At 40.1% G+C, this 27,922-nt stretch overlaps 1 protein-coding gene across 1 annotated transcript; it reads left to right on the top strand.

The window, feature by feature from the left end:
* Positions 1–1,341: 1,341 nt before the first annotated feature.
* LOC143275816 (cilia- and flagella-associated protein 77-like) lies at positions 1,342–18,948 on the top strand. The gene is made up of 6 exons (XM_076580093.1): positions 1,342–1,443; positions 3,147–3,246; positions 3,759–3,993; positions 8,587–8,689; positions 17,879–17,980; positions 18,820–18,948. Exons 1-6 carry the CDS (start codon positions 1,342–1,344, stop codon positions 18,946–18,948), a joined length of 771 nt encoding a protein of 256 aa, XP_076436208.1.
* The last annotated feature ends 8,974 nt before the right edge of the window (positions 18,949–27,922 follow it).

The following is a 27,922-nucleotide window of genomic DNA, read 5'->3' on the forward strand; positions in this document are numbered from 1 at the left end:
ACAACTTGAACTTGAACAGGCTGCTTATCCGGGTAGAGCCGGCTGACAGCTGCCACTGGGCGCTCATCATTCGTTTTCTTTCATTCAGTCAGGTTTCAGTCACGCACACATACACACTAATACAGACATGTAACGTTTTACGTGTATGACCGTTTTGCTTATCTACTCCGCCATGTAGGCATCCATACTCTGATTTCGTGGATGTGCATGCTGGGTGGACCTGTGTTCTTGTTTCCGTAACCCACCAAACGCTGCCATGGATTACACCGGGATCTTTAACGTGCGTATTTGATCTTCTGCGTGTGTGTACACACGAAGGGGGTTCTGGCTCTAGCAGCTAGGTCTGCATTTGTGTTGATCTGGGAAATCGGAAAAATATCCACCGGGCAATATCCACATTTCTTCCCCTCCATTCTGTGTGACTGGCGGAGTGACCGTCCACGCCTTGTTGTGACATTGCCCTCCATCCTTTACCCACCAGGCGCCGTTACCACTTACACTCAGCTATTGCGTCCGTCAACGAACCTGAGAAAGATATATTTCTCAAACTATATAAAGCATTAGTTAGATCACTTATAGAATATGGTAATATTGTGTGACACCCATACTGTAGCAATAGAAAGGGTCCAAAGAAGGGCAACTAAATTATCAAAAGAATGCAAGAATATGAGTTATCAACAAAGACTTACTCTGCACTCACTAAAAGGCAGATCAAGAGGAGACTTGATCGAAACTTATAAGATATTAGATAAAATAAATGATGTAAATGCAAGACATATCTTTAGAATGTCGGATGATGATGTACAAAAAACTCAGTAATGAAAATTTGTTTTGAATACTGCAACACTAACCTTAGAAAACATTCATTGGCTAACCGAATTGCACAAATATGGATAGCACTACCAATCGAAGTTAAACTTGCACAAAATACTAACACGTTCCAAAATCTCTTTGACACCAATACCATCTTAAAAGAAAATTTTTTGGTCATGATGAATGAAACTGAGCAAAGTTCTTGCAGAAACGTACTTGCGTATCCCGCCCAACAACAGCAAACAAAAGAAGAAAATGAATAAATAAAATGAAAGAAGTGAAGGTGAAGATTTCGATGGGGACATTAAAAAGGCCGAGAGGTCTAGGCAGATGACATGCCAGTCCCTACACTACTACTACTACTGAGAAATGATGTGCAGCGCATGACAGGAAGTGCTGATCCCAGGCAACCGAAGGCTGGCAAGTTTTATGCCTTTTTGTGTCTGTGAACGGCTGCAGAAGTGTAACTACGGCGGTGCCTTTCAACGCCGAGAAATTAACTGATCATCAGTCGAGATACATGACAAGATGAGTTCCAGATACGTTCCTTTGGGCCCGTTTACCAACACGGCGACGGGGGATTTGGGGGAAAAAAGGGATACAATGCTGGTCAATCAACTTCTGTTGAGGGTGAGCGATAATGGCGCATGCACGTCATGGAAACGTCAGCCTAGATCTTTATGCTTTAGAAATTAGATCTAGACTATAAAAGACTTCAATCTGTGAAAACTTGCAGCTACTGTTTTCTCAGAAACCATGCTAGATGAATGTACATATATGTATGCTATCAATAATCTGATCGTTTGTATGATTCATTCACTATTTAGATTTTAATTGATCACCCATAAATATAAAATTGCATATGTATCAAAACGAACAACTATGAATCATGACTTATTTTAAGAAAAGAAGAAAAACAGGAAAAAGAATGAATGTGTTACGCATTTTTGCTTGAAATCGAACACAGCATACTATCATTCCGTTGGTGACAGCTTCTTCTTCAGTGTTGAGGGCACACAGTCAAACTTGATTATTCTGGCACCAATAACTGGGGGTTTCGTAGCAGATAAACCTGGGTACTGGACACAGTTCAGTTTTAATGATGAGGGGGATGGGAGTCAGTCTAGTTTGAGGTTTTGGAGGCCCTTGACACAAATGTGTCAAGTGTTGTGGCCTCAACTGCTGAACACTGAAAAACAACAACAATAACAACAGCAAAACATGCATTGGAACTATGTTTCAGAAAACAAAAAAATCAGCGAGGAGTGGGGAATGGAAAATATAGTGAAGGTAGTTTATTTCATGTTTTTATCATGCTTCTACAAATATATATACAGATGCAGACATCTACAGTGATACGTATTCACTTTTGCATTGTAAAAACACATATACGCACACGCAAACACACACACACACACACACACACACACACATACACACATCTACACGCGCACAACACACATACACACTCCCACTTTCACCTCGTCCACTACACCAACACTCCAGCCAGCATACTTGCTCATGTATACCTATTTTATATTAACATTTCCAAAGTAAAATACTGTCTCTTTCACTTCGCCAACAACAGTTTTTGAAATACAGTCTTTGGTGTACCTCTCCTTTATTTCGAACACCATAAGAGGGAAATGATAGTGATTATTATTGTGGATTTAATACCATGTAGAAAGTAGGTATTCCAATCTGATCCTCCATAAATGGAGTCTGTTTCACTTTCATATCATTTTGCAGACTGAAACATTTCCTGGAAACATATTACTAGTATAACTTTATTATTATCCTTTTTTTTAAAACTGAAGCTGTGAATGATACCTATTGATGTTTAATTCGATCGTTTACATCCTTAGCAATACACACACACACACACACACACACACACACACACACACACACACACACACACACACATATATATAAGCATTAGTGAAAGAATTTTTCTTTTCATGCACTGCCCTATTCCCATAGACACACCTCGACCAGTGCACAAAAATTTGTAAGGTTTTATGTTAAACCAATACTGGTTTTGGAAATTTATTCTCCAACACACACACACACACACACACACACACACACACACACACACACACACAACACACACACACACACTCACTCACTCACTCACTCACTCACACACACACACATACACACACACACACACACACACACACACACACACACACACACACACACACATTTACACACTCACACACATATATATAGATATATACATATGTGTGTGTGTGTGTGTTAAACAGAATAGTTTTTAATGACAGTAATTCATTTTGTTGCATGTACACATGTTGATTTGCACACAGGATAAAGTAGGTCAGCATTTTGAGAGAGGGATTTGCTTGCCTGGGAAAGGACACAACTATGGTCTGCCCAACGAGGTACGATTCTACACAGCAGTAGATGGTGAGTTACTGATCAACATGAAGGCAGCCTCTGAAAAACGGAGGATGGTTGCATACTCCGTGAGGTAAAAAAAAAAGAAGAAAAAAAAAAAGACACGCATAAAAAACACACTCATTTATTAAAACACACGTGTGAATATATACTTCAGTTATTCTTGCTCTAAAGAAAAAACAACAAACAACCTTTTAATATGTGATATCACAGTTGTGCACTCATGGCTGTGGGCATGATGCTTGCATGTCTAACTGTGCATATGTGAGTGCGTTTTCGATTATGTACTTTTGCTTTAAGAAGCAGCCTTTTAATGTGTGAGAGCACGAGTGTGCACTCATGTCTGTGGAGCTTGATGCATGCATGTGTAGCTGTGCATATGTGAGTATGTGTTTGTGTATATGTGTTTGTATATATAGAATGATAGATGCATATGGATAATGATGTGGGAGGGTGCATGTGTTTGCACTACATTTGCAAACCAAGGCAGCATAAAACCCCATGCACTGTGTTGGTTCCAGCACTACGTGCGTGGCCAGACACTCGGAAAACCACCAAGGACAAACCAGACAAGAAGAAACGGCTCGGCCGCAACTTCATGGCCCTCAATCGTGCGGCCGTGTCGGCTGGCATGGTGACGGCCCCAGAGAACTATGACTACCGTACCACCCATGACATCCGTCTGAAACACGCTCCCGACATCCTGCACCAGACCACAAAATTTCCGCCAGGTATGGCGTTTGGTTTGCCTCCCAGGTACGTCATGATTGTTGTCCTTTTGTATTCGTGGGCTTAACTCCCCACTTTCACTCTTTATGTGCGAGTGGGTTTTTACCTATGCAGCTATATTGCCGCTTTTACCCTGCCATGTACTGCCATGTGGGAGGGGTGTACATGCCGGGAATGTATCTTGTTTCCCATAACCCACCAAACACTGACATGGATTACAGGATCTTTAATGTGCACATTCGATCTTCTCCACGTGCATTATACGTGAAGAGGGTTCAGGCACTTGCAGGTCTGCACATCTGTTGACTTGGGAGATCGAAAAATTCTCCACCCTTAACAAGTGACCAGGATTCAAACCCAAGACCCTCAGATTGAAAGTCCAGTGCTTTAAGTTTAACCATTTTGCTGTGCACCCGTGGGTGACAGTCATCAGTAATATTGGCTTGAGTCAAAGTTGACTTTTCCCTACACTAACTGTATAAAGAATACTTTTATTGTGTGCACAGTAATGGATGTGGCGCTGGTTTTTATGCTGGTTCAGTATGAGAATCCAAGCCAAGGAAATGACATGTTATCACAAGATACTAAACATCAGATACACAATCATATCACCAAAGAATAAGTGTGTTTGGACCATTTGAATATCTGTTGACATTGATTAAGAAACGAAAAGAGTGTTGGTATGGCCATGTGACAAGATCCAGTGACCTTGCGAAAGCAGTCCTCCAAAGAACTGTTGAGGGAGGGAGATGGAGGGGAAGACAGAAAACAACAACAACAACAGTGGACTTAACTTTGCAGAGTAGATGGGAAAACCATCTGCAAGAATCCAGCTTTGACTCACATGACTCACCACCATCAGACCACGAGGAATCTGGTGTAGAGTTCTTCTGTGAAGGGACCCAATGACTCTTCACAGAGTTAAGGGAAAACAAGAAGAAGTGTGAGCTCTCTTTCCGTCTAGTATCTATTTAAATAGCACTTTAAAAATATGCACAATTCATAGATGCAGTTGCCGAGTTGTTAGGGTATTGCACTTAATCTCAAGAGGTCTGTGGTTTTCATGGTTTGAACACTGACAGCAACTGCTGAGATGAGGGTGTGTGCATCTTATGCATGCATATAAATGACTAGTGTATAACTATAAGCACTTTGATTTGTCTCTGCACAAGATTCAGTGCTATATAAATACTAATCATCATTACCATTATGAGGGTGGAGATTTTTCCATTCTCCCAGGTTTATGTCTTAGTAGACCTGCTAGTGCTTTGATCGTTGTTATGTATGTATGCATACAGAAGAACAAATGAGCATGTTAAACATCCTGCAGTCCATGTCAGTATTCAGTGGATTAGGGAAACAGAAACATTCCCAGCATGCATAAGTTCCCAAAATGGAAAAAGCAGTAGAGGCATGTAAAAGCCTGTTAGTTTTTTTTTTTGTGTGTGTTTTTTCAGAAATGAGCATACTTTGAAGATGCAACTCATGCACATGACATATTTAGTGAAAACAGAATGTGAGTGAAATATAACACACGCTTTTTGGAACACTGTGGGATTGTTGGCAACAACTTCGTATAACAAATACTGAGAAATAATAATCCCCAGTCCTATGAACGTTGTCTGTTTTTTTTCCTACAGAAGAGCATCAGATAAAAAATAAAAAAAAGGCGATGGACAATGATGATTTCATTATTTACTGTTTTGAGTTGAGCTTTTCCAGGAATTTGTAGTTTAACTATGCCCTCAAGGCCAGAAGGCTCCAAAACGGCTCAAAATCGCTAAGCTGAAAAACATCACCATCAAACAGACCTTTGTGGAGCTGCTGCAAGATCGTCAGGAATCCGCCTCTCTGGACAGTCAGAATGTGGAGTCTGACTGGAGGACCCTGCGTGAGCTGATCTGTAGCTCAGAGACCCTGGGACCCATGACCAGAAAGCACAAAGACTGGTTTGATGAAAACTGTGATAAAATCAAGCAGCTTCTGGACGAGAAACGCCGTCTGCATCAAGCCTACCTGAGCAACCCAAAGTCCACACCAAAAAAAGATGCGTACAATGCCATCTGCAGGACTGTTCAGCAGAAGTTACGTCAGATGCAGGATAAGTGGCTAAGTGACAAAGCTGATGAGATCCAGGGATATGCTGACAGGCACGATATGAAGAGGTTCTATGATGCCTTAAAAGAAGTCTACGGCCCCACATCCTCAGGATCATCGCCCCTCCTCAGTGCAGATAGGAATACCTTGATCACCGAGAAGGAGAAAATTCTCAAACGCTGGGCTGAGCACTTCAACAGTGTCTTAAATCGCCCTTCCTCCATAAATGATGAAGCCATAGACCGTCTCCCACAAGTCCCCATCAACGAAGCACTGGATGATCCGCCAACACTTCTTGAGACCCAGAAAGCAATCCGTCTGCTATCCAGTGGCAAAGCACCTGGCTCAGACTCCATACCAGCAGAGGTCTACAAGGATGGAGGCACTGTGCTGACTGAGAAGCTCCATCAGCTGTACTCACTTATGTGGAAAGAAGAGACACTCCCCCAGGATTTCAAAGATGCATCTATCATTCACTTGTACAAGCGAAAGGAGAACCGGCAAGCCTGTGATAACCATCGGGGCATTTCCTTGCTCTCCATCGCAGGCAAGATACTTACCAGGATCCTACTAAACCGCCTCGCAGCACACCTTGACCAAGGTCATTTGCCTGAGAGCCAATGTGGATTCCGGAAAGAGCGTGGAACCACTGACATGGTGTTTGCTGCAAGGCAGCTGCAAGAGAAATGTCAGGAGCAAAATGCTGATCTGTTCTCCACCAATGTTGACCTCACTAAGGCCTTCGACACCGTGAGTAGAGAGGGGCTGTGGAAGATCATGGCCAAGTACAGATGTCCTTGGAAATTTATTTCCTTAGTCAGCCAGTTCCATGAAGGCATGCAGGCTCGAGACCAGGACAGTGGCGAAACATCTGCTCCTTTTCCTGTCACAAATGGTGTAAAGCAAGGCTGCATCCTGGCTCCGGCACTGTTCAGCCTCATGTTCTCTGCAATGCTTACTGATGCCTTCAGAGATGGCGATGTTGGAATCAGCCTAAAGTACCGAACAGATGGCAAGCTCTTTAACCTCAGAAGGCTTCACGCAAAAACGAAGGTCATGACAGACATCATCAGAGACTTTTTGTTTGCTGATGATTGTGCCCTCAATGCTGGATCTGAAGCTGACATGCAACTCAGCGTCGACAAGTTTGCCACTGCCAGCAGGAACTTCGGCCTTACCATTAGCACGAAGAAAACTGAAGTTCTCCATCAGCCAGCCCCAGGGAAACCCCACGTTGAGCCCAACATCACAGTCAACGGTCAGAGACTCAGTGCGGTGGAGCGGTTCACATACCTTGGCAGCACACTGTCACGAAATGCGACCATCAACGATGAAGTGAACGTCAGGATTGCAAGAGCAAGCGCAACCTTTGGAAGACTCTGTGCAAATGTCTGGAACAGAAGAGGCATTGGTCTTGAGACCAAGCTAAAGATCTACAGAGCAGTAGTTCTCCCCACACTACTGTACGCCTGCGAAACTTGGACAGTGTACCAACGACACGCCAAGAAGCTGAACCACTTCCACACAACATGCCTCAGGAAGCTACTGAACATCAAGTGGCAAGACATGACCCCAGACACGAAGGTGCTTGCAAAAGCCACCCTTCCCAGCATCTTCACCATCCTGATGCAGCCCCAGCTTCGCTGAGCTGGACATGTGGCGCGCATGCCAGACCATTGGCTGCCCAAAAGGCTCTTCTATGGCGAGCTGCAACAAGGGAAGAGATCACATGGAGGTCAGAAGAAGCGCTTCAGAGATACTCTGAAAGTCTCTCTGAAAGCGTTTGATATCAACCCTGACTCCTGGGAGAAATCTGCAGTGGACCGTGACAAATGGTGTGCTGCTGTGCACAAAGGCGCCAAGTTGTGCGAGGCCAACAGGACTGCTGCAGCTGTTCAGAAGAGGCAGGCCAGAAAGTCACGGGCAAACAAGCTCCCTGACAATGATATTCCTGTCTTTGTCTGCCCCAACTGTCAGCGAACATTTTGTGCGCATATTGGACTATTCAGCCATCTGCGCATTCACAGATAGATTCATGATTAAAAATTGATCCTCCAAAGTTGGATTATCGTTTGCTTACTAATTTTTCTTTGAACTACAAATACAATCTAGACATATATTGTCAATAGGTGATAGATGGTTAATACCACTGTGTCACAAAGTGCACTTTGTCTTTTGTCTTTGTGTCTGGAGCCTTGTGTGTGTGTGTCTGTGCAATTGTCTTTTCATTTTATGTCTACAGTCTTGATGGTGTGTGTGTGTGATGTAATCTTTGTTAGGCTTTGCTTTGCTGGCCATCGACTCCCATGTTTGACTGTGAGATGTGCGCGTGTGTGTGTGCATGTGCGCGTGCGCACGTATGTGTGCGCGCATGTGCGTGTGCATGTGTGTGTGTGCGCGCGCGCGCACGTTTGTTTGTGTGTGTGAGTGTGTGTTTGATGTGATCCTCTGTATGTGTGTGTGTGTGTGATCCTGTGTGTGTGTGTGTGTGTGATGTAATCTTTCACAGACTTTACTTTGCAGGCCATCGACTCCCATGTTTGACTTACTGGAGCACAAGTACCAGGACAAGTGGATTGAAAAGATGTACATCGCGAGAAAGGCCGATGAGGCCAAACACAGCAGGGTAAAGTATCCTGGTTATCATGTTTTTTAACCTACTGTTATTGATACTGAAAACTATTGCACAACAGGCTGCCATCCTGGGTAGAGCTGACTGTCAGCTGCCTTCAGGTGCTCATCATTTCATTTCCTGTGTCATTCAGTACGGCCTCAATCACGTGCACACATACACGTGTATATTAGAGTGGATTATTCTTCAGAAAATGCCAGGGACAACCCTTTAGTTGCTGTGGGTTCTTAAATGTGCACTAACTGCTTGCTGTACTCTGGAATAAGGTCTCATCTAAATAGCTAGCGTCCAGACCATCACTGAAGATATAGTGGAAGGAGAGAAAAGACTAGCGAGTGTTGGATTTGATCCTGTGCGGTAAAATTCTCTCTCGCTTCCTGGGTGGATGTGTTAGCACTAGGCCACCACTCCACTGTACACTGTGTGGGTGATACATGTACTCCAGGAAACAGTGCTACACCCAGGAACAGGCCAAACTTGGCAAGGTCAAGTATCGTGGTTACACAGTATGGGGGCATAGATGTACTCCATTAAACAGCGCTACAAACTTGGCAAGGTCAAGTATCGTGGTTATGCTGTGTGGGTGAAAGATGTACTCTATTAAACAGTGTTACAAACTTAGCAAGGTCAAGTATCGTAGTTATACTGTATGGGTGAAAGATGTACTCCATTAAACAGTACTACAAACTTGGCAAGGTCAAGTATCGTGGTTACACAGTATGGGGAATAGATGTGCTTCCTTAAACAGTTATACAAACTTTCTAAGGTATACTCCCTTAACCAGTGCAGCAAACTTAGCAGGCTCAGGTATCGTGGTTATACTGTATGGGTAATAGATGTACTCCATTAAACAGTGCTACAAACATGGCAAGGTCAAGTATTGAGTTTATACTGTATGGGGGAATAGGTGTAACCCCTTGAACTATGCTACTACAGAGCTGCAAGGTCAGGTGTCGTGGTTACAACTATAGTGAATGCTCTTTACTGCTCTTCTTATCTGGAACAACCTTCCACATCATATCTGTTCATCAGACTCTGTCTCTGCCATTTGCTCTTCTCTTAATACTCGTTTCATCCAAACCTATCTGTAAACACTTTCAGTTTCTCCGTTATATAACACCGCCCCACGCCTGCCAACTCGCTTTGCATGTATGAGGTATAAAAGAAAGGGGGGGGGGGGCATGGGGGGACAAGACAAGACAAGACAAGACAAAATTCTTATTTTCGAGGATAATAAATTAGCAAATAGCATGCTTAAAAAAAAAAAATATATATATTACATCCAGTCCCCACCTTGAACAGGGTCTACGCTACACAATACTACATGCAGTCATAAGCATGGTAACAGTAAGATACATAAAAAAATAATAACAAATGAAAAAAGAAAGAAAAATGTGCATGCATACCCACACATACACGTGCGTACGCATGCACAGACACACACACGCATGCACACACACGCGTGCGCACACAAACAGAGGCACACCCATGGTATTAATAGAGTACATACGAAAATAAACATAAAATGTCACAAACACATCACACGCACTCACCCACACACAGACATGCATACGCACACACATATGCATACATGGTGTATGTTATCAAATGCAGTACGACTGTAAATATCAAAACAATAATTCTAACAGATGTAAACATAGCAATAGAATAGAACAGAATATGTCTTTATTACCAAGTGTACTGGGGTCACAAGGAATATTGGGGGGGATTGTGCATAACAAGGTACGAACATAAATCGAAAATCATACACAAACACAGATACAGTAGAAATTAGGATACATACAAGTGCATATCAATGCAAAAACTTGTGCATACTCACACATGGACATGGACGCACTGCATGCCCACACATGCACGCACGCGTGCAAACACACACACACACACACACACTCTCTCTCTCTCTCACACACACACACACTTTTGAAGAGAAGCCGCATATTACATGTGGATGGGGCTGATGACTAGATCTTCAAGTAGATGGTTGTTGATTGCACAATTCTATTTATCATACTGGATTTGTTCGAGAGACAGGGTATTGACTGCTTTGGGGGAAAAGCTGTTGGTGAAACGAATGGTTTTTGTCCTTATACTTCTGTACCGTCGACCAGAGGGGAGAATCTTGAAAATCCCAAAAGCTGGATGTGATTCGTCCTGGCTGATTGATTTTGCTTTTTGATTAGCCACATTATGATATATGTCGTCTAGAGAAGGTAGATCAGCCCCGGTAATCTTGGTGTGGCAGTTTTTATGATTCTGTTAAGGGCAACTTCTGCCTTGGAAATGTTTCCGTACCAAACAGTAAAGGCGAAGGTTAGCACACTTTAAATGACTGCTCGGTAGAAATCAACCATGATTTCTTTTTTAATTCCGAACTTTTCGAGGCGCCGAAGAAAGTGCAGGCGCTATTGTGCTTTTCTTAACAATTTTTTCCGTATTTTTCTCCCATTTCAAATCGTTGGAAATGATCAGTCCAAGAAATTTAAATTCGCAGATGGTCTCTGCTTGCTTGTCTTATCTACTTGCTCGTCTTTAAATAATGACAAGTGGTAAGGGGTCAGATCTGGTCTTCCTTAAATCCAAAATTAATTCTTTTGTTTTTGATACGTTGAGTTCTAAGTTGTTTTGATCACACCAGCAGACACGTTCCAGTACTTCTTCCCTATATTTTGACTCATCACTGTTCGTAATCGGCTCTTCTAGAGTAGTATTGTCGGCAAACTTGAACATGGTGTTACATTCGTTTTGAGTTGCACAGTCATGTGCGAATAGTGAGTACAACAGTGAGGATAGAACACATCCCTGTGGGGTGCCTATGTTGAGAATGCATGTGGAGGAGGTGAGGTCACCAACTTTAACAACTTGCAGTCTGTATCTTAGAAAATTTAGGATCCATGCACAAACTGATTCAGGCAGCGAGAGGTCTTTCAGTTTAAAATATAGTTTTGATGGCACTATTGTGTTAACACAGAGCTGTAGTCAATGAAAAGGATCCTGGCATAGCTGTTAGGATTTTTGAGATGTCTGAGGACGTGGTAGAGACCTATGCTAATGGCATCTTCAGCTGATCTGTTAGCTCTATAGGCGAACTGAAAGGGATCAAAAGATGGAGGAATGCAGGTTTTTAGGAATTGTAGAATCAAGCGTTCAGATGTTTTCATTACGACTGATGTTAAGGCTACGGGACGATAATCATTAAGACAAGTAGGCTGTGCTTTTTTTTTGGAACAGGAATGATTGTTGATTTCTTAAAACAGTATGGCACCACACAAGACTTAAGGGACATGTTAAATATATCAGTGAAGACACTTTTTTTTGTGTGTGTGTGTTTTCCCGGACTTTCTTGGGTCGACCACCGTTTTATTTTGTATATAAATTTAATATGACAATTCAGAATAGATGGAAAAGAAAAAAAAAATACATAAAAAGATTTTTTTTAATCTGAATACAGTCAACATTAACAATAACAGATGGAAGTCATAACCAAGACCAATACCCAGCATATTGTAATCAATAGCAATTATGGAATGAATCACCCATACAAGAAAAAGCGTACAACTTTTCATTTACTGAATCAAGGCATGTGGAAAAATAAGTTAACATCATATTATCATTTGTTATTGAGTTTCATTATTGGAGACTGATGACAGGAAAAACTGACAGCCGTATCCAAATTTTGCACTTGCTTAACTGATGTTGAGTCACGTTACTGGAAAAAAAAATATGGACGTTAAATTTGTCATCCATCTCTCTTAAAAAAAAAAAAAAAAGAAAAAGAAAGAAAGAAAGAAAACTATCTCTCTCTCTCTCTCCCTCCCCCCTCCCTCTCTCCCCCTCTCTCTCTATTACACACAGATACAAAAATAAAAGTCCCAATCCTACACATCGAATGTTAGCCAAGACTCAAAGAAAATACAACATCAAGAATTAACAGATATTAAATTCTATAGAGAAAATACAAGAAATTGAAAACAAAAAACTAAAGTGCAAAGACTGTTCACTACTACTACCACTACTGATGATGATGATAATAATAATGATGATGATGATGATAATAATAATAATAGCATTACAGTGACATCCATTTCCGAACTACGAAACAAACTGTAGGCCGGCTATTTATAAACATAAAACTGTTTCAAAGCTTTTGTTGAACCTGTGTGAAACGACACACGGTGATTTTTTCTTCTGCCGGTCAAGGACGATCGCCACATCGTCCCCAGGACAACTCGTCGTATACCACATGAAAGGGTATATAACATACTTGACAGTACACAATGCACATTGTCGCCATTATTTATCATACTCATTCGGCCAGTCCGTGAGATAAACACAAGTATTTAACAAAAATGATACAAATAAAGGATACAAAAGTGAATATGTGAGAGGTGTATGCGTTCAGTGTCTGTGTGTGTGCGTGTGTGCGTGTGTGTGTGTGATCTTTTTTTTATATTTTATATTTTAACATTTACTAACATGGATTCAGTCAGCTTCTGAGGCCTAGCTCTCTTTCTTTCTTTTTTCTTTCCCTTTTATAACTTTTTTTCATGAATCCTTAATTTCAGTAGTGTCAGTAGCACTTAATTATTGTTATGAGACGTTATCATTACAAGAAATATGTTCTGAATTCAATGAGAAAAAAAAAAATCAAATCAGATGAACAATGCAGAAATGTTGCAGACTGGAGAGAATCTGCCACTGTATACGATGGTCCTTCTGCGGGATGCACTTTCCACAGCTTCCCCTCAGCTTGTTGCTGTCCACATGAAAATAATGATAAAATATGAGTTCGAGACATTCTCATTGCCAACAAGCAACATCTCACTCAGACTTCCAGACGGTGAAACCGATACCAATGTTCACGTATTGCAATACCTGACATATATAAAAGATAACGAAACGTATGTGATATAAATGAACTCTTTACACAATGTGTGCGTGTGAATCAGTATGTATGTATATATATATATACACACACACATATACACAAATTTATATATATATATATATATATATATAATACACACACACATGCACACACACACACACACACATATATATGTGCGTGCGTGTGTGTGTGCGCGCGCGTGTGTGTATGCGTGCGTGTGTGCGCGTGTGTGTGTGTGTTTACACGCTCTAGGTTGGGGGGTAAAGTTTCCTTGGCAAATATGTAAATACATGTACATGTGTATTGCTGTAAAGCGTTATTTGCGTTCTTTGTATTTTTGATTTGTATTACATTTCACCAACATCAGTATTACTTCAGCCCGATATATTTCTAAATTTCAATTCCTTCTCGAAAATATATTGTAAGGGTAAAGCTGAATTTGTTTTTTTGAAAATACTTATAGACATTTTGCCACTTAAGATAAGTAGATTGATATAGTGATAATTTCCCTTAATGTGAGGATCATTTTTTACTCCAAATAATATATCTATATTTGATAGTTTTAACTTGACATTAACTGAGTAATGAATTGTCTCTTCAGTAAAACTCCAAAGGTTATATACAACTGGGCATTCACAGAAAAAGTGCTCGATATAATCTACTTTGTCACAACAGTAAGCGCACTTGTTGTTTTCTTTAATTTTCATTTTATTTAGAATTTGTTGGGTAAATATTATGAAGAATTTTCCAATGTAAAACTCTTAATCTGGTTTCCTTTGAGACTTCCTTTGCTCTTACCCAAGCTGATCTATCTAATTCAAAATTAAATTTTCTGTGCCAAAAATAAAAAGCTGATGGGGTGTCTGGTTCCTTATTAGCCGCTAACAGTTTCTTGATTTGTTTTGGTTTCGTGTTAAATCGGTTTACGTCACTTGTCTGTTCGTCTGTCTGCCGTTTTCCTGTCTGTATCCACTGAATCCAGGAGTTAGGGATGGAATTAATTAGAACATTGTACTCTAGCATTATACTCGCTCTATTTTGACCAGTTATACCGCTTACTTCATTCAGTGATAACAGTCTGTTCTCTGTGTGATGCATCATGTGTTTGATTTGAATAATCCCCTTTTTTGCCAGTGTTGGAAGAAGAGTGGAGTACTTTTATGTGTTATTAATGAATTATTAAACAATAACTGGTTTTGGAAAGTAGTTTGCGTAACTTCTTCTAGTTTCGTGATATTCTTGTAAAGTAAGTAAATTTTGATCACGTCTTTCCAGAATTCATTATCTATTCTATCTAAGCCCTTTATTTTTTCTGTTTTACAGTTAATCTGAAAAAGATTGTCGTATGGTGCGAGTTTTCCAATATGCCATTTCGGTATCAGACTCCAGCAGTGATGTTCTTTGGCATCAAATAACTTACCTGCCCACTGTAGCTGCAGATATTCTTGTAAGTTAATCATATTGGTCATATCAAGGCCTCCTTCTCCATATCCAGACTCCATTACTTTTCTTTTTACTTTTTCAAATGCCTTTCTGTTGCTATGTTTTTTTTGCCAAAGAAATTTATATAGATACGTATTTATTTTACATAAGACTGTGCGTGGTAGACCAATAGACTGCATGACGTAAACAAATTGACTAATTAAGAATGTTTTTATTACAATAACTTTACCTTGTATGCTGAGATCTCTTTTACTCCAATCTCTTATTAAGCGTTTCAAATGTTCCATTCTACTTAACCAGTTTTCTTCAGTGTTTTTTGCCATGTTATCTGATTCGAAATGTATTCCTAAAATTTTTACTTTATTTACTACTGATATTGGAATGTCTTCATCTTCATTTTTTTTTTACCTATCTTTAAGGCTTTCATTTTTTGTATATTCAACTTTAGTCCCGAAAATGTTTCAAACATTCTAAATATTTCCAAGGCTTTAATGATATCCTCTTTGTCATTTAGGAATAATGTTGTATCATCAGCCATTTGCTTTATTTTTGAATAAATTGCGTCTCTCTCAGCAGAAGTTGGTTGTTTAATGCCTACTGTTGTACTATTTCTAATCCTAATGGCTAAGTGAAGACACTAGATAGTTGGACTGCACACTTCCTCAAAAAGCCTGGTGAGATGTTGTCAGGGCCAGCGGCTTTTCTGATTTTCAGACGACTGAAGTGGCGTCTGACTTCATTCTCTTGGACTATGAAAGGGGGAGTGGGGGTGATTTTGGGTGCAGCCACGTCAGAAGTTGACAATGGTTTGTCGAATCTGGAGTAGAATGTGTTGAGTTTGTCTGGAAGAGTTCTGTCAGTGCTGTCGACTGTCTGGTGGGTCATTTTATAATACAGTGATGTTCTGCAGTCTGGTCCACACATTCCTAGAGTTGTTTGCAGACAGATTTTCCTTCAAATGCATTTTTCAACACTTCTTTTTGCCTTATTGTGGACTATTCTATCATCAGTTTCACGAAAAGCTCTCTCTTTTTCCTTTAGTTTTTGCCTAACAGCCCCATTACATCAAATTTTGTCGTTAGAAATTTTTTTTGATATTTTTTAATGGAATGCACACACTTTCACAGAAAGAAATATAATCACACACTGTGTCGGTATATTCATTTAAGTCCCTGGCAGAGTCTTTAAAAACATTCCAGTCTGTACATTCGAAACATCCTGCAAGGTCTCTAAGGCAGGGGCCGACCTTGTTTAACAGTTTTCATGACTGGTTATTCAGCTGTCAGTTTTTGTTTGTAGACCGGCACCAGATATATCATGCTGTGATCGGACTGTCCTAAAGGCGCACGGCGAATCGAGTGGTACACCTTCTTGATGGTGGTGTAGCAGTAGTCGAGGGTCTTGTCACCACGTGTTGGACAGTCCACTTGCTGGTACAGCTTCAGCATTTCTTTCTTGAGGCTGGCTTTGTTGAAATCACCAGCAATGATGACGGTGGAGTGGGGCCAACTGTTCTCGCACTTGCTAATTTCGTCTGCTAGCAGACCAAGTGCGGCGGAGAGGTTCGCTGTGGGATAGATGTACACAGTTATCAGCGTCACTGAGGAAATTTCGCGTGGGAGGTAGAAGGGTCGGCACTGGATGGTTAGGAACTTCATGTCAGGGAAGCAGGCACGCGATAGCACTTTGACATCGGAGCACCAGTGTGTGTTCACGAAGAAACAGCTCTGGTCAGCTCTGTGTACAGTGAAGCCTGGTGGTTGAACGGCGCTGTCAGGGATGTCCGGGTTAAGGCATGTTTCAGTGAAATAAAACAGAGCACCCCTTGTTAGTCTCTCCTCGTCTGAATGTTACATGTGAGTTTGTCAGTTTTGTTGGGTAGAAATCTAACGTTGGACAGGAACATACTGGGTAGAGGTGGGCGAAAACTTCGTTGGTGTAACCTTGAAAGGGCCCCACCTCGTTTTCCGCGATTCCTCGCGGACTGAGCCTTGCATGTTGACCGTTCGGTGTTCATTGAATAGAGTGAGTTGAAGAGAGATCTCAAAACACTGGACTCACCTACCTGTTCCCTAACACGCAGCAGGATGTCACGATCATATTGTAAGATCTCAGCTGTTTCCCTAACACACATAAACAGAATTAAACACAAAATAAACAGGACGGCGCCATTATGGGGGAAAAAAATCTCTTTACCAAAGGGAGCATAATTCCGTATGCAAAAAGAATAATATACAAAGAAAATAAAACACACGTTAACGAGAGAGACAGAGAAAGACAGACAGAGAGAGAGAGAGACAGAGAGAGATTGGAAATATGGGAAACAATATCAGATAGATAACCTCACAGAGATCCATATATCATCAACCAGGGGGATGCCTAAACAGCAGCATAACCAAACATGCTAATCAGGCCTTGAGTGCAAGAATACATTTTTTGGGGTACCTATCAGAGGGGATTACTTATGCAGAATTTTGCCGGAGGACAACAGTTATGTTGCAGTGGTTTCTTTTCCAGTGCGCCAAGTGCATGCTGCACGTTGGACCCTATTTCATTGTTTCATATGAATGACGAGATGCTCAGTTTAATTTTCCATTCAAACTTCGGGATAAAGGGCGAAAACGGGATTCAAACCCATACCCTCATGGACACTGTATTAGCAGATAAGCATGTCAAGCATTCTGCCACCTTCCTCAACAAGATGGCTGTAGTTGATAACATTGCTATGGAAGTTGGCATTTTGATAAAAGACTATCACTTTTACTTTTTTTACAGATAAAGAACCAGATAACTAAATGTGAAACTAAAGTCATATTTTTTTTGTTCTGAAAAAGAAAAAGGTATCAAATTACGAAACTAGAACCAACCTCCTGAGGACGTACCAGAATCCAGTGGATCCAGTACCTCTCTGGCAGATGCCACGCTTCGCAAGCAATGTAAGTCATCTGTTGTCTGTTTTCTGTTATTTGGAAGATGTATGTTTTAACGGTTAATGGTCCCACAACCTTTCACAGATATTGGGGCAGTGAATTCATGTGCACTGTGTCTTAAGACTCGGTAGGAACGACTTTTTTCTTCTTTTTTTTTTTTTTATAAGATGGAAGGACTTTGATTTTAAGGTGAGGAGAGTGTAGTGAAATGAACTCTGCAAAACCTGGACACAGCAAGGGAAGAATGCTGGGAGAGTACGTTAAATGCAGTGTGAATTAAGTTCAGGAAAACTGTACATGTGAGATCGTGAGACAGACTCGTCAATTTGTATCGAGACTTCTGACGAGGTGGTGGTGTTTATTCCTTGCCAGGTGAGCAAATGGTTTTGCTAGTATGAATGTGTGTTGTGGAAAATGAAGTAAATATTCCATAAATGGGATGTTTAACAGTATGTATTTATTTCGTAATTTGAATAGCATTTGCTAAAGCCCAGGGCTAAGTTAATGTAAATTCTTATTCCAAAATTTCCAATAACTGTTGCCACAAATATAGAAAGGGCCAAAGAATGTAAACTGTGATTTTCAATAACATATTCTTATAATCTACTCTGTATTTTATACTGCTATGTATTTTAAGCTACTTGATTGAAATAAACAGAGTTTTGCATTGAGACTTCTGATGAGGTGGTGGTGTTTATTCCTTGCCAGTCCTCGGGTTACACATGTGATCATACATACATATCAGTCAGTCATACAGTGTAGCCACCTGAAGTAAAAATAGTCAAGTAATCAAGTAAATAATGACAAACAGGAAATAGACAAACGGTGATGGCGGGTTGTTGCAGGCCAAGCCTCACCTGCAGACTTTCCGCTCGTCGAGGGACAGAGAGAACGCCAAGACGCACTTTGAGCTCGACAGCGTCAGCAGGAAGGGTGTGTTTGGACAGGGCGTGTATGAGAAAGCCCAAAACTGACCACCCTCCTCTTTCTCCCATCATCGATGATTCTGGACGCTGTTTACTGCTCTATTGTGATGCAACTTTTGTGCTTTTTTGCTTTATTTTGTTTTCTCCGTGTTTACAACCTGCGACCAAACTGTTGTATTGTTGTGAATGGTTGTTTGGGTCTGTTTATGTACTGTTCAGTATATTTTACGGTGAAGAAGATCAAAGGAGAAAGTAAACACCTTTTTTCTTCAGCCTGAAATATTTCATGCTGTCTAGAAGATTTTGCAGGCAAGAAGATAACAAAGAAATAGACAAACACTTTTTTTGCCAGTCTGAAATATTGTAGCTTTTGTATAGTCTAGGTTGGTTTATTTCACTGTGAAAAAAATACCCAACATTTTTCCCCACAAGACTGAAATATCATATACTGAAATGTTGTAAGCGTTCAGACTTCAGAGTTGAGAACACGAGTATGTAATTGACAGTCTAGGGTAACCAGTTTTAGGGAAAACAGGGAATACTGAATCATCCACTTCAAAGACCAAAGCTAGTGAAAATTCCTGAAAGGTTTAGGCACGTTAAGCAAGTTTTAATAGAGCGTTAGGGAATTTTACTGATTTCCAATTTACCTTTGTTTATGCAATATCATTTTTTTTGGCTGTTGTTTGTTTCAATAAAAATTTATTTGTTTGCTCCCCCTCTGACAAACATTTATGATCCGTCAACTACATGAGTTGATATCATATGCTTAAAAAAGCACAGAAATCATTATGACTGTCTACAACGATGGGCAGCAGTGGCAATATTTTTGTGTGTCTAATATGAAAGGAAAGACATGAAAATTTCCTTGGGGTTGATATTATGCAATGTTGACTTGGCTGCCATTGTGAGGATTAATATGACAGTGTGTCAAAATCAGCGATTAAAAACATTTCAATGCATGATAGATAAGACAAATGGAAAAAATGGTTTTGACATGGCAAAAACAAATTAGAATTAAAAAAAAAATGTTTGGTAAATGATAATTAAAACAAAGGAAAGAGGAGAAGGATAGTAGCGGTATAACACTTGAAAGAAGAAAAAACGAAAGGAAACAATTCATTTAGCACAGATCCATTTCAGATCATTTGATTATTTGAGAAATAACATCCTTCTTTAATTAACTCAGAATATGGAGACTGAAAACAGTCATGCTTCAATTGACTGAACATTTGTGTTCACCCATACACCCCTGAACATGGGGAGAGCAGTTTGAATTTTACATGGACAAGTCTGTAGGCGACAAGAAAGTGAAAACAATGCACAGACTAAAATGTTGAATTTGATATACTATGATACAAATATACTGCAATACAATGGAGGGGAATGTATTGGGTTTTTTTCTACTGCAAAAAAAAAAAAAAAAAAAAAAAAATCCTTGAGTTTTTTTTTAAGAATGTGATATTTATATGCCAACTGCCTTAAATCTTGTTATGGTTATTTTGCATACTATACGTGTGTGGTAACTTAAGCTTAAGTTAACCATTGCGATTTTCACGATAGTACATGTGACTGAATACACAGGTGAATGGTTTGGTATGTACAGCATGTGTCTTGGGATAACTATTTTCAGTGCAACAGTTCTTTATACAGTTCTCTGTTTTAACTTTTAGGGAGGGAGGCATTTGATAGATCAGAGTTGCTGGCATGTTGCTTTCAAAGTGAAGGTGCTGAATGCTGCATTGTAAAAGTGTGTTTGTGAATATTCCGGTTACATATGTGACATATTTGAAACACTCAGTTCACACATATTGCATGTCGCTGTTGTAGTTCCGAAACCTCATAACTCAAATTTTGGCCGAATTCATGTTTTAAAAAAAAATTATTTTGGGTTTTTTTTTTGGTGCATCCTTAGGCAGTTACATTGTGACTCATTTGACTACTCTTAGTCACACTTCTTTGCTATCGTGACTGGAAAATAGTTTTGCAGCAAAACTTATTTTGCTAAAGTGAGTTTTCTATATATTTTTTCATGAAAGAAAATATGGAAAAAGATTGAACCTAAGTCGCTCATTCATTGTGATAAAAACACGACACATGCAGAAATAAAGAAATTAATCTTCTTGTACACACACACACTACTCCCCCCACCCCCGTCCCCGTCTAATATCACCTAACAGTGAAAAGACGTTCAACTAAAGAAAGAAAGAAGAAATCTTCTCACCTTTCACAGTTGTATTCTCCATTCACTTTGATCCAGAAAGAGAGAACTTTCACAATGCCCACTTTCATGCTTCATGCATTATCATCACACCACCATTCAACCTGACCATTGTTAATACAGAGCCGGGAAACAGTCTTGTCATTGCAGATGTCACTGCGCTCAGCCAGTACACACATTTTCATAAAATACTTGTATGTCTTAGTCGGGGAGTGGTTTATAGCATGTAACACACAGTGCACAAATGAGAACTTTCACAGGGAAGTGTTTTCACTTCTGTCCATAGGAAGAGCTTGTTCACAGTTCACAAGGCACAAGTCTTTTTTTTAGGTTTATGAAAATCAAGATTATATTCTGTATTAAAATGTCCCTATATAGACTGCTGGAAACTGGTTTAACTCCGTCAGCTTTACAAGAATCACAGTAGAAACCATACATGATGTTAACATTAAGAGTGCTGTCAAGAAACTTTCTTTTACTCCTCTGCCTGCAATAATGTGACTCCACTGCAGGGAAACTTTCAGTGTCTTTTTACTCAAGTTCTTTTACTCAAGTTCTAGACTCCTCTGAAGTTTTGTTTGAAGGCGTATGTTTGCCTCTCTTTTCTTGTCCAGTGTACATGCCATTTTTAGGTATTTTCCAAGGTAGTGTTGATGTAACTGTGGCAAATGTCAAGTTACCATGGAAAAAAACTCTTACACACTTGAACCTGGTTCCCATCAGCAGGAAGAAAAATCTTTCTGGCGAATTGCCTTGTTTTCCTGACAGGCTCTTTGTTGTCATCAAGGTATGTGAGAGTTTCATTTTGTTCAACATGCCTGCACACAAAGTCTCTGTGTCTTTCAGGAGAACATAAATTGTAAAACATGTCACATAGTGTCTGGCACTGTGTGTCAATTACTTTTGAGTTACATTTGAGTTTACAGTTACAGTTTGCTGATCACACTTCTTTGGCCTGCACTGATTTCCCTCTGCTTGAAATGTACTCCTTGCCTTTTAATTTCAGTTGTTTTCTAACATTCCTTTTCCACTTTGTGGGATCTGCCTTTCATTTCCTGGAAGGTGTCTTTTTTGGTGGTGTTGAAAAAGAGAGATGTTCGTGTTGACGTCGACACTGTGACTGGATCTGTTGATGCTGGTGACTGACACTGCACGGGTGTTTGAAGTGGTGGAGATGGTGGCGGCATTGAAGATGATGGTGGGGAGGATGTTGGAAAAGACTGCTGTTCTGGTGATGATGGTGGAGCAGATGGTGATTGTAGGTAAGGCGATTCCATGGAAGATGATGGTTTGGGCGATGGTGACATTTTTTGTTGCTGTGGAGATGGTGGCAGTGATAGAGATGCAGGCTGTGGTGGATGAGACTGTTGTCTTGGCTGTGGAGTCGATGGTTGTGATGGAGAGGGTGGCTGGTACAATGATGAAGACAGTGGTTGAGGTAGCTGGTATGGTTGAAATGTTGATGTTGCTGTGAAAGCCATCCAGGATTAAACATGGAATAAATATGCTGTTTAACAGCAATAGCCCCATCATAGTGCTCTGGAACACCAACTTGCAATGACAGAGCAAGGACAGCAAGGTATATCAGTTGAAAAATACTACTTTGGTGGTTTGCTTGGAGTTTGATGTTGCCTGCTTGTTCCTGCTGGAGAAGATTAATATTTTTCACTCTTCTGTTAGAGTAGTCAGCCAACATCAAGGGAAGGATGTCGTTGGTCACTGAGTTGAATTGTGCAGGTCGTCAGATCTTGTCAATCTTGGCCCAGGCAAAATGAAGCTTCTTGGCTGAATTTAGGCTGGCATCAATGTTGAGGAAGTTGATGTACTCTGCAACATTTTCCATCATGTAGATGCAGAGGTTTTGTCTGAAGTCTTCTGCGATACTCGTTCAGGTGCAGTGAAGCAGCGTGGAAAAAGCAGTTCCCGTCTGCATGTACCTCCACCCTCTCCATGCTGTTGGCTTTCAGCCTGGCATCAAGGCGCCTGTTGTTGACCTTCACACAAAGCTGGCGCAAGTTTTCTGTCTCTCTGCTCCGCCTCATCGCCTCTGACAGCTCATTCACTCTCTTTTCTGAAACGAACATAACGTAACCAACATGAATTATAAAATTTTGGTTTGGGTGAAAATCCCAGTGTTGGAAACATCGTCCGCTTTCTCAGCCCATATACCACTTTATGGCACCTTAATGCAACAGTTTTTGTCTTCATAGAATTTTAAAACAGTTTTTCGTTTTTCTCAAAACTGAGATTTTAGTCAGGGATATCTTACAACACTCGCATGTAGTTTAGTTTTCATCTCTCTGAATCAGTCTGCCAGATTTCTGAAAATATTTGATAATGTTGTGAAGTATTTAATCTTTATTCATTAACATAGTATATTTGATAATAATGATAAGTAACGTTTCATCTTTATTCATTAATACTAGTTAGTAAATCAAAAGGACATTTTGAGACCAACATCCTTTAAACCTTGTATTCTAATTGATGGTGCTAAGCAGCTCTTTTTAAATGTAACACATTTTTTGTGTTTTGACATTTTACATGAAATGCAGAGTATTTGTGATTTTGACAGTAAAGATGTCAAAGACGTTTGTGGATGAACTTTATATCAAACAAACCAGCACAGAAACGTTTGGTGTTGTTTTTTTTACGAAACGTTTCAAGCTGTGTTTTCTCTCTGCCTGTTACTTACCTGCATGCAAGCTGGTCATTTGTTTATTTATTGATCATTGTTGCTTAATGCCCAGGTGACCACACAGGGCCATATCAGGGCTGAAAACACTCAATATTTCACAAAAGGAAAAAATCCTGGAAAAAAAACACCAGGCATAAGAATAGACATATCCATGCACATCAAGCTAGAACATGCCTCTGGTGTTCACTAGTCCATCAATATTTTGCAAGAAAAGCAACCTGAATACATACTTATTCATGATGTTAAGGCATACAACCCCCCCCCCCCCATGCCCCCCAACCCCCTTGTGAGTGTACTTATTCATAATGTTAAGGCATACAACCCCCCCCCCCCTGCAAGTGTACTTATTCATAATGTTAAGGTGTACAACCCCCCACACACACACCCGCACCCCCCCCAGCCCCTCCTCACCCCAACCTCCTCCCCCCAAAAAGTGTGGCATCTTGAACGTCTTAGGCACAGCGTGTTATATAGTAAGAATGCCCAATCATCCTGAAAAAAATCAGGCTCACCAGAAAAATGTAGGCGTTTGAACCGGCTAGGCAGGAAATAAGAAAGCATACACCCTGGGAGATGCTGTTATGATGGTCCAGTTGAGTTTTGAACTGCTTGATAAGGCTCTATGCTCATAGTACATCCAGGTGTCATCCAGGTTGAGACTTGCAGTGTTGGTCAGGAAATTTGAGCAACACTCCCAAAGACAGATCCGTGATCCACAGTAGGTCAACAACTGATACACAACCAACGTATCACTGAACATTGTCATTTATGCAAGCCAAGATACAACACCAATTAAACCCAAACATGATATCAAAACATCATACCATAATACCTATAGCAAAATAGCATGAGAAGGGTTGGGGGGTGAGGGGGGATACTCAAACACTCAAACCAGTATTTCCATTCAGCAAAGTATTGGCTACATTTTATACCTTAACCACTTTTCTTTCACTCAACAAGTCACACACATACTGGCTGTACTCTGACACAACTCATGGTTTCTGAATCAAACACATGTTTGTTACACTTATAATTATGTGCAGTAGCACATCAGCTCAATGGTTCTATCAGTGTTTATGTGATAAACATCACAGTTCACTTCGTGTTCTTGTGACAGAACACAATCCCACCGGGGCAGTGTGTTAGTCACAGAACCCAATACTTGAAATCAAACATTCAACCAAGTCCGAAAAATAGATCCTAGTTCACTACTTACAGCCCTCCTGGTCAACAGATGTCTTTCTCAGTGGAGCCTCAGTCTCTCAGTCTGGCTCCCTAGTTTGCTAACAGCAAGGAAAAGGCTGCAGCCATGTGAGCTTGCTGTTTATATTCATGCTTTCCAAACTGGTACAACCTAATGGACCAATGGTCCCAACACTCCAGTCTGTGTCTATGATTTACAGACATCACCTGACTGGTTGTAAACACACTGTGTATAAAATGTTGCCAATGGACACCTCTGGTTGGTCAGAAGAGGATGACTAATAGCCAGGATGCAACACACACACACTGTCCTAATCCCTACAAACACTTCAACAGGGAAAGGGTGGGGGGAGGGATGAGGAGAGTGGGGGGAGGAGGAAGTTGAAGTGGTGTCTGACAGGCTGATTGTTCTGGCTATGTTTGACTGTGAGGTGCCTGTAAGTGGCTTAACAACAGAGCAGGCAGGTGGGCTTAGCAGGGGAGGAGAGGGTTGGGAGAGAGGGAGGGGGTGGTGGGGCAGGGGGATGTGGCGAGGGAAGGGACTTCTTGTGACCAACAGTCTCAAGTGGGGGAGGAGTGGGGATGGGGGGTGGGGGTGAGAGTAGGGGGGAGGTGGTAAACAAGGGGTAGTGTATTGTGTCTTGGGGATGCCACAACCCAACCATAATCTGACACTATAACACCATAAAAATAGAATTATCCCAATTAATCATGCGGGCTTTCAGAGAGGTAGATCTGCAATTGATAATATGGTTAATCTTACAACACATGTAAAACAACAATTCGCTAGAAGAAAAAACGTTCTTGCAACTTTCTTTGATATAAAGAAAGCCTATGATCAAGTTTGGCATGCAAAGTTACTCTTTAAACTGAAATCTGTTGGCTTTTCAGGGCGTCTCTATAATTATATCAAAGATTTCCTGACTAAAAGAAGTATACGAGTCAGAAATACATACTCAAATCCCAAGACTTCACATGGGATTACCCCAAGGTTCTGTTATTGCTCCTGTTCTATTTAACATCTTGCTGAATGACTTACTCCAACATTTATCAAAAGACGTGATCCTAGTGCAATACGTAGATGATATATGTATGTGGATGAATGTAACTATGAAAAGAAATACATAAAAAAAGGCATTAAACTATATTAAGAAAACATATCAAAGAGAAATAGATAAATTGAATAAGTATATTGTTGACAGTGGTCTTGCATTATCAGCAGAAAAAACTCACATTAATCTTTTTAACAATGGTAATAATCCAGAAGAGTTACCAACATTTAAAATTGAAAATGAGCCAATTCAGTACAGAGATATGATAAAAAAAAATTTTTTTAGGCTTAATGCTTCAAAACTAGCTTGGAATTGCCATATTGAATATATAATAACAAAAGCAAGAAAATGTTTAAACTTGCTCAAAGGTATAAGTAAACAGTACTGGGGACAAGATACAATGATAATGAAACATCATCATCACTTATTCAATCCAAACTATCGTATGGACAAGAAGTCTTTTTCAATGCTCCAAAGTATTTGTTAAAGACATTTCAAAGCATTGACTGTAAAGCATATAGACTTGCCCTTGGTGTACCTTTCCATGCATCAACCCTCGGAACATATAAAGAAATAGGAGAATTACTATTTGGATGAATACTGAAACCTGGCATGTGCTAAATACGTATTGAGAAGCTCAATAACTGAAAAAAAAATACATCAGAGGAAGTAAGAATTACATCTGAAACCAACTTCCCAAAAAGAGCTAAAACGATATCTTATTTAACGCCCACTGGCACATTTCTGTCAAACCTTTTCCAAAAGTCTGAAATCAATCCAGGAAATGTAGACACGCAGAAAACAGTAAATCCATGGCCCATTTGGGAGATGAGTAAAGCACATTCTGATATCAATCATACTGACATTGCAAAAAAAGAAAATCCAAATATCATGGCAACAGAAGTCCGATTACACCTTCAGAATAGATACTGTGATCACTTACATATTTACACAGACGGCTCACTCCTAGATGGCCAAGCAGGTTCACCTTTCGTTATACCAAAACTGAAAACTGAACGATCATACTATATTGGTAAAAATCGATCGATATTCACAGCTGAACATATTGCTGTTTTTATGGCTTTAAATTATATTCTTGATCTTCCAGATTGTCTTCTACAAGTCTTATTTTGTGTTGATTCAAAATCTGTATTATGCTTTAAACTCACCAAATTTTAAGAACAAGAACAAAATAATAATAGACATAAGTCAAAATGTATATCTTTTGAATTTGAGAGGAACACATATAACTTTTTGTTGGGTTTCTTCTCGCCTTGGTCTCCTATATAATGAATGGGCTGACAGGGCTGCAAGAAAAGGGGCAAAACACCAACAGGTAATCACAGAACTTTATGTGCCTTTGTCTGTACAAGAGGGGAACTGCTTACTAGAAAAAGCATCAAGGAGCAAAGTCAGGGAAGTATAACAGCAAAATGGCAAAGTTTCAAATAAAAGTATGAATAATATTCAACAACCGGAATCTATCAATCAATCAAATACATTAGTAATTTAATCAGATTAAGGCAAATTCAGGCTTTATCGAACAGGATAAAGCTGAACGCTTTTATAACAAAGTTTAGCAAAGATGTTAAATGCATATGTGGAGAATCTATTTCTAGCAAACACGTACTCTTTGGATGTCAGAGTCTGAAATCGTTTTTACCAAACTTCTCGGAAAATTCTTGTGAATGTATTTTTGACAATTTCAAGATGTTATCTGCTACTGAAACAAGTATATTCAGTTTGTTATAGCCAATAGTGTTATAACGGGGAAAAACCAGAATGGAAGGGTGATGACTTTTAAAGATAATATGTACGGGTTTGTTTGTCCCGTATATTTCTTTCATATTT

Source organism: Babylonia areolata, chromosome 31 (assembly GCF_041734735.1).
Source record: "Babylonia areolata isolate BAREFJ2019XMU chromosome 31, ASM4173473v1, whole genome shotgun sequence".
NCBI classification, from domain to species: domain Eukaryota; kingdom Metazoa; phylum Mollusca; class Gastropoda; order Neogastropoda; family Buccinidae; genus Babylonia; species Babylonia areolata.